This window comes from Oryctolagus cuniculus, chromosome 17 (assembly GCF_051225735.1).
Source record: "Oryctolagus cuniculus isolate XC-2025 breed Fujian yellow rabbit chromosome 17, ASM5122573v1, whole genome shotgun sequence".
Lineage (NCBI taxonomy): Eukaryota > Metazoa > Chordata > Mammalia > Lagomorpha > Leporidae > Oryctolagus > Oryctolagus cuniculus.
The window spans coordinates 19189044-19196533 of NC_142883.1; the positions used below are offsets into that span (position 1 = coordinate 19189044).

Here is a 7490-nt window from a genome sequence, read left to right on the forward strand (position 1 = left end):
TTGCATTCCAAGGCCAGCGAGAAGGGTCTGGTGGCGACCCTGAAGTCCCCAAACAGCACGCTTGTGAACCTGGCCTGCACTGGTGCCCCAGGGGTGGGGGCATCACAGACGGGCCCACAGGAGACGGTTACCAACATTGCCCTGCCTCCCTCCTGTCCCTGGCCCCAGCGCTGGCGCTGTGGGCACCAGGGAGACAGTGGGAGGAGGGGGGTGAGGGCTGGGGACTGAGGCTGATGGGAGGCGGGGACTTGGGGTGCTGAGGACTATAAAGGGGCCGACAGCAGGGGACCCACACGGCCTGAGGCACGCACCCGCACCCACTCCTCTCACGCAGGACTCAAGGTGAGTGGGGCTCTAGGGACCCAGAGCTGGGATGAGGGGAGGAGCCTGTGCTTTGCAGGGCTTGGGGCCTGGTGGGGCTCAGGGGGGCTCTGCACCTGGACAAACCTGTCACACCAGAAGGGCCGTCTGTCTGCCCGTGCTGGCGCCCGCCTGCCCCGGGGGCAGCAGGGACACCGAGTGCCGTTTCTCCAAGGCCTCCTGTCTGTGCCTTGGCTCTTGGTGGACGCCAGACCCACAAGGCCATGGACTTCTGTCCTTCCTTCCTACGGTCACTGTGTGTCCCTTCCCTGCCCTGCTGCCCACCAGCCCGTTCCCTCCATCCGTGCCCCGTGGCTCCCTCCCAGGAGTCCCCAGCTCCTGGACCTGGTCGAGTTTCAGCTGCTGGGCTGCTCCCAGGGCTGTCTGTGCCCCCAGTGCAGCGTCTAAGGGTGGGCAGCCCTGGTGAGGGATGGAGGAGGGGCAAGCAGGCTCTGTGCTGCCTCTATGGCTCCCACTGCCTGCTCCTCAGATGGCTGCCGCACACCGCTGCGTCTCCCTGCTGCTCCTGTCCACCTGCGTGGCTCTGCTGCTGCGGCCGCCGCTGGCTGCCCAGGGAGCCCCGCCGGAGCCGGTGTACCCAGGGGACGATGCCACGCCAGAGCAGATGGCTGAGTACGTGGCCGATCTCCGCCGATACATCAACATGCTGACCAGGCCCAGGTGTGTTGGGGGTCAGCGGGGAGGAGGAGGGAGGGGGAGTCTGCGCTGGGCCCCAGCCCCAGCCCCTTCCACGCCTGCTCTCAGCTGACCATGCCTGGGCCTGTGCAGTGTGGGCGAAATGCTGCCTAAGGGGACACAGGCCAGGGGATTTGCTCCAGCTGCCTCTGCCCTCACAGGTACGGGAAGAGAGACCAAGTGGACACTCTGGGTTTCTTGGAATGGGGCCACCCCCACGCAGCCGCACCCAGGTCAGTTTGCTTTCCTGAGGCAGAAGTGAGAGCAGGGACTGGATCAGGGCTGGACAACCTGGGAGTGGGGGTAGAAGAGGGGCCCAGGGCAGCAGGACTGCCCCCACAGTGTCCCGCTCCGGCCTCTCCCCGCAGGGAGCTCAGCACCATGGACCTGTGATGCTGCCTCTCCTCCCACAAGTCCACCGTGCAACCAGCCCAGCTCTCCCGCCGCACCCTCGGCCCCTGCTCCCCCACAGGCTAAATAAAGCACATCAAAGTCAAGGCCTCTCTGTCTCTGTGGACCCCTGGGGGGCAAGGAAGAAGCTGGGGCACAAGACAGAGAGGACGGGCAGGGAGGAGAGAACCGAGGGCTTCCCTAGCTCATGCACTCAGCTCCACACAGTGCGGCCCAGAGGGAGGCAGGGCCTTGGCCAAGGTCATCCAGTCCCTCCACTTCAGCAGCCCAGGCTTCCACCTGCTCCCAAACGGCCCCTCCCACGCCAAGGCTGCAGGTGCAGTGCCCATTCACACTGAAGTGTTCTGGACGCGGGCAAGCGCCCAGCCTCAAGGCATGACTCTTGCTGAGGCAGTCAAGGGCGACCCTGGGTGGTCCCAGAGCCACTCTCCAGAACTTCGGAGAGACTGCCCGGACCTGGGAGCCCACTGGAGGGAGGAGACGAGCTGAGCCCCGAGCTGCAGCCCACCACAGGGGTCTGCATGTGGCTGCCCCAGGAGCCCTGCCCTGGGAAGGAATCCCAGGGGCCTCGGCGGCTCAGCCCCCCACCTTCCCAGGCCCCAGGAATGGGTGGGGATAGGGTGGGCTCCCTGTGAAGTGTGAGACATGAGCTTGTGGCTCCCTTTTCCCGGACCGGGACACCGGTGGATGAAGAACACACACTGCGGCATGAGAGTCTGGCCAAGCGAGGGCCTCTCCCATGGCTGTGACCCCCACAAGCGAGCACCAGCCTTACCCCCAGCTTTTCAGGGACAGCCCTCACCTCCACCCCACAGGCCCTGCCCCCTCCCCTGTTCTATTCACTACCAGAGGGGCTGAGACGCTCCAGGAGGCAAAGGGGCTCCCAAAGCCCTGCTCCCCAAGGGGCAGGCAAGCCCCTCTGTGGGTCCCTGGGCCATCACTGAGACAAGCCTGGTCAGTGCAGACCCTGTAGGGGATGCATGTGAGTGTGTGAGCGGGGGTCTGTCTCCGTGTGCGTGCGTGTGTGTGGGTCCAAAACCCTTCTTACGAGGTTGCTGGGACCCCCCTGCTCTCCCTCCACCCAGAACCGCCAGGCAGAGTGTATGTGGGTGAGGAGGGGTCCTTCCAGGAGTGGTGTGCATGGGTAGGCAGGAAGGCCCCTCACTGAGGTCTTTCTGTCTCCAGAGAGGCAGCTCCAAGGTCCCCGTCCACCCCAGCCCCAAGAAATCCATGAAGCCACAGAGCTTTTGCTGCTTTATTGTTCTCACCCCAGGGGTGGAAAGAGTTGGTCTCACAACGAAAGGGGCTGGTGGCCACTCAGGGGTCGGGCATCCAGAGGGCAGGGCCAGGCCTGGAGAAGAACATCTCTGGGGCCCAGGGATCCCCCCGACCCCCCAGGGCCCGTCCACGTGGCCCCGGTTCTGAGGCCCCCGATTCGGTGCCAGCAGGGTCCAGGGGCTCCTACCTGGGGCCCTGGGATGAGGCGGGTGGTCGCGGGGTCGCGGTGCTCGGCGGCAGCGACTTCGTGGCGTTCGTTGGAGGGAATTTCGTGGTGTCGGCGGTTTTCTTTGGGGTTTTGTATTTCTTCGAACTGGGGAACACGTCTGTGCAGTGGTCACGGCGCCGCGGCGAGCGCAGGGGAGGCCAGGGGGCGTCCGCGTCCTCCCCCACCCGCTCCCTCCCGTACTCCTCCCCCCCTACCCGCGCTGGCCCACCTGCCGCTGAAGATCTTCTCCACGTACTTGTTGAGTGGGCCTAGGTTCAGCCACCTGGCCACCCTGGGCCTGGGGGTGTCCACAGCCAGAAGCAGCACGTCACCCGCGGTGCGCTCAGGCAGCAGCAGCAGCGAGAGCAGGCACAGCAGGGCCAGTGCGCACGCACAGCGCGGAGCCGGAGTCTGCAGGGGCGGGGCAGACAGCGCAGTGGGCGACCACGTGACTCCGGGCAGGTGCGGCCGTACAACGGCTGGGGGCGCTCGCGGGCTGGTCGGGCTGTGCTGCGGGGCCTGTCGGATCCAGGGACGGGTCTGCTTCTGGGGCTCACAAAGGTGCACAGGTGCTGAAGAACCATCCTGGTGCCCAGGGACAATGGTGCCCACCTGTACGTGCACAGCGGTGCACACGAGACACCCAGGTGAAAAAGGACGGGGAGGCCCGCGCTGGACGCAGGAGGGCGGCACAGAGCCGCTGCCCAGCCCCCGGATCGCGCTGGCCTCGCCTGCAAACTCTCTGCTCATCCTTCCCCAGCCTCTCCCTTGCCTCCTCTCAGTTCCTCAGAAATACTGGACACGCCATTCCGTGCCCAGGAATTCTTCCTCCAGACCCTTTAGGCGCCAGCAAGGGTCCCACCTGACTCCCCCCAGCTCGTCCTGCGGGTGTCCCCGTTGCACTTCGTTCCGTTATTGTCTGAGTCCCTTCCCTCCCACACCTGCTCCCTCAAGGTAGCGCCACGGCCGCTGGACTCTCGGCCTGCGTTGTCTGCTGAGGTATCACCAGCAGCTAGAAGAGTGCGGGGCACCTAGTTAGTGCTAAGCAATAGACGTGAGTGAATAACTGACCACTGCCAGCCTGGGGAGTACCACAGGCACGCCCAGCCAGAATCAGAGGCACCCAGTGTTTGCCAGACCATGGCACCCATGAACCTGGCATGAACCCCCAGAGCCTGGAGCCCCTCAGCTTTCTCGCAGCCAGGAACTCTCCTCTTCCGCTCCACCCCAAGTAGTGACAGGAAGCCCTGGCAGCAGTCTGGGCCTCACTGCTTCATGCCCCTGGTGCCATCCCCAAGCTTCCAGGGAATTCTACTGCTAGTGCTCCCGGACCCGGCCGATGACATTACCATGGTGCTGGACAGGTGCAGAGCGGCTCAGCAAATTCTCGGGCCAGGACCTCCCGGCCATTTATATGCCTTCCGATGCCTGCCCCTTTTCTTCTAGGGCTGCACTCCCAGCTTGGCCTCCTTCTGGGCTGGACAGAGAGAAGGTGGGGGTGGAAGCACACGGGCTGCCCATTGTCCTGCCTGGGGTACAGTGCCTGCCGGGGGCTTGGAGGGGTGGGTGGCGGAGGCGGGAGGCACTGGGGGGTCAGGTAACTTTTTGCTCCAAGTCTACCCATCCTAGGGAAGACTTATCCCATCTCTGGGACAGCTAAGGGACTATGCTTTTCCCAGGAGCTATTCTAAAGATTCATTTACTTATTTGAGAGGCAGAGTTACAAAGAGAGGGAAAGACAGGAGAGAGGTCTTCATCTGATGGTTCACTCCCCAAATAGCCACAATAGCCGGAGCTGGGCTGATCCGAAACCAAGAGCCAGGAGCTTCTTCCGGGTCTCCCACGTGAGTGCAGGGGTCCAAGGACTTGGGCTGTTTGCTGCTGCTTTCCCAGACCAGCAGCAGAGAGCTGGGTTGGAAGTGGAACAGTGGAGACTGGAACCGGAGTCCATATGGTATGCTGGCACTGCAGGCAGAGGCTTAATCCACTCTGCCCTGGCTCCACCCAGGAGCAATTCTTGGGGTTGGGTGGGGAACTCTACTGCAGACCAGATGCCCCCTTCCCATCCAGCTGGACCCCAGGTACCTTCTGTCCCTGTGGGGCTGCTGTGCGAGCCTGGCTGAAGGGGGAAGGGCTGCCGTTGCTATTTGTACCTTGAGGATTTTGGCAGACTTGGGAGGTCTGTTCATTTGGGGTGTTGCCAAATAGCCTCCAGGGGCAGCTGCTAGGAGGAAAACTTCATTTACTTGTGACAGTAAGGGGGACAGCAGGAAGGTGAAGTTCTCTAAAGAAACTACCTTCCTGAGACTTTTGCCAGGGCTTTTATTGCAAGAGCTGGGGGTATGTCCAAGATAGAGAAAGGTGTGTGTGTAGGGAGAGGGTAGGAGGGCCCTCCCTTCCCAAACAATGTACATTTGCATATGTTGCATATTCAAATATCTGTACTCAGAGGACCAGGCTGCCTGGTCCTCTGAGTACAATGTTGCAAGATGAAGCTTTTTTGAAACATGCTTTGAGAAACAGGCTCTAGTGAGTAAACTGTTGCCACTGTTCCCCTGTCCCCTTCTGTTGGAATGCCACAAGCTTGTCCCGGAGGACGGAGGACGGCAGGTCTAGCTACTCAGCCTGCACTGCCATTTGGGAGCCCTTTGGTGGGCTCATGGAGGGCAGTGGAGGGTCTTGGCTGCAGTGAAGGGTCATCAGCTCCTCTCTGCCCACTGGGCACTGCTGCCCTTCTGAGGCAAAGTTAGGAAATGTCCGCCGATTCTTCATGGCCATCTCACTTTTGGAAGGGGCCCCGTTGAAAAAGCAGGGGCTTTCGGGTGGGAATCCTGACATCACCACTTCCTGGCTGTGTGACCTTGGTGGAGGGACAATATCTTCCCCAAACTTCCACATTGACTACTGGAAAGTGGAGCTGACTACACCTGTAGCATGAGACTCAAAGACTGATTTAGGTCATCTAGCTCAGCCCCTGAATAACTCCTGGCACATCCCAGGGGTGAATATGTGGGAGCCCCCATCTCCTTCCATCCTGACCCTCTCTGTATTCAAACCTTCTCTCAAGGAGGGGGTGAGAAATTCAGTGTCAATGTCACTGAAGTTTATGGGATGGCTCAGTAGCCAAGTGAGACCAAGACTACATCAGAGACAGACTTTTCACAAAAACAAGACCCGGTCCATAGTGCAGGTGGGGAGGCCATCTGGAGGCAGGTGCACCCTAGACACCAACAAGGCACAAGCCCCATGTGGAGCCCCACCCCTGCCCCACCCCGATGGCAATGATGTGTTCCCTCTGCGACTTGGCTGTGAGGACCTGAGGGTTCATGTGCAGGCACCAAGTGCTCTCATGGTCCTTTGCTCACTCCAGAACCTGTCAAGCTCTGAGGGAGTGGGAGTGTGTGTGTGATGGTGCTGGGTAGCTCGCCTACCTAACCCAGAGTGAGAAGATGCTTCGTGCTCAGAGACACTGGAGGAAGAGGTTCAGGGGGCTGAGGCTCACTAAAAGAAACCATAAGAATCCTGTATATAGGGGCTGGCATTGTGGCATAGCGGGTAAAGCTGCCACCTACGGTGTTAGCATCCCATATGGGCACTGGTTTGAGTCCCAGCTGTTTTTCTTCCGATCCAGCTCTCTGCTACAGGCTGGGAAAGCAATAGAAGATGGCCCAAGTGTTCGGGCCACTGCACCTGCGTGGGAGACCTGGAAGAATCTCCTGGCTCTTAGCTTCGGACTGGCACAGCTTCCGCTGTTGCAGCCATCTGGGGAGTAAACAAGCAGATGGAAGACCTCTCTCTCTCTGCCTCTGCCTCTCTGTAACTCTTTCAAATAAATTAAATAAATCTGCTTTCTCAGGCTGTAGCAGAGAGCTGAACCGGAAGTAGAGTAGCCGGGACTCAAACCAGCACCCATATGGGATGCCGGCACCGTAGGCAATGGTTTTACCCACTACGCCACAGCACCAGCCCCTGGCTGAGAATTCTGTTGCAGGTACTCTCGTGTCACCTAGGTGACACCTCTGGGCATTACTTCCTTTAGCATTTCATGATACAGGTTTAGAGCAGTTATGAGACTACCCAAGGTCAGGGGAAGGACCGAGATTTGAGTTCAGGACTGACTCAGATCTGGAGAGGAAATCTATCCTCCTGCTCTAGCCAACGACACACCCAGATGGGATGCTGGCACCACAGCGGAGGCTTAGCCCACTGCACCAACAGCACTGGCCCCTAAATTAGTTTCTAACTGACATATGGTAAATGCCTTCCCAAGGTCAGAAGAAGAGGGGAGGAACCTGTCCTGGGAGTGAAATGTGGTTGTTATTTGCTTGCCTAGGAATGCTTCACCTGCAGTCTATCAGCTTATATGTAACCATTTCAGGTTCTGTTGGTACAGAGTGGTGGTGTTAATATTTGCCAGGCAGGTACGGCTCAGTATGTGCGTGGAGAAGGACATCTCCCACAACCATGTACCCATGTGCAGTCCTATACCAATTCCTGTTAGACTATCCAATCCAATGTACGCAGGTAACCATGCAAG

General features: G+C 60.0%; 1 protein-coding gene across 1 annotated transcript; it reads left to right on the plus strand.

Moving 5' to 3' along the window:
* Nucleotides 1–220: 220 nt before the first annotated feature.
* On the plus strand, nt 221–1553 carry PPY (pancreatic polypeptide). Its single transcript, XM_002719429.6, has 4 exons — nt 221–342; nt 851–1041; nt 1218–1289; nt 1425–1553. The coding sequence occupies exons 2-4, from the start codon at nt 851–853 to the stop codon at nt 1447–1449; spliced, it is 288 nt and encodes a 95-aa protein (XP_002719475.3). The 5' UTR covers nt 221–342; the 3' UTR covers nt 1450–1553.
* The last annotated feature ends 5937 nt before the right edge of the window (nt 1554–7490 follow it).

What these genes read in the sequence shown, in the direction of transcription:
- PPY (XM_002719429.6), top strand. Translation starts at nt 851, where the DNA reads ATGGCTGCCGCACACCGCTGCGTCTCCCTGCTGCTCCTGTCCACCTGC. An exon ending in AACATGCTGACCAGGCCCAG is followed by an intron (nt 1,042 to 1,217) that starts GTGTGTTGGGGG and finishes CTGCCCTCACAG; the next exon opens with GTACGGGAAGAGAGACCAAG. An exon ending in CCCCACGCAGCCGCACCCAG is followed by an intron (nt 1,290 to 1,424) that starts GTCAGTTTGCTT and finishes CTCTCCCCGCAG; the next exon opens with GGAGCTCAGCACCATGGACC.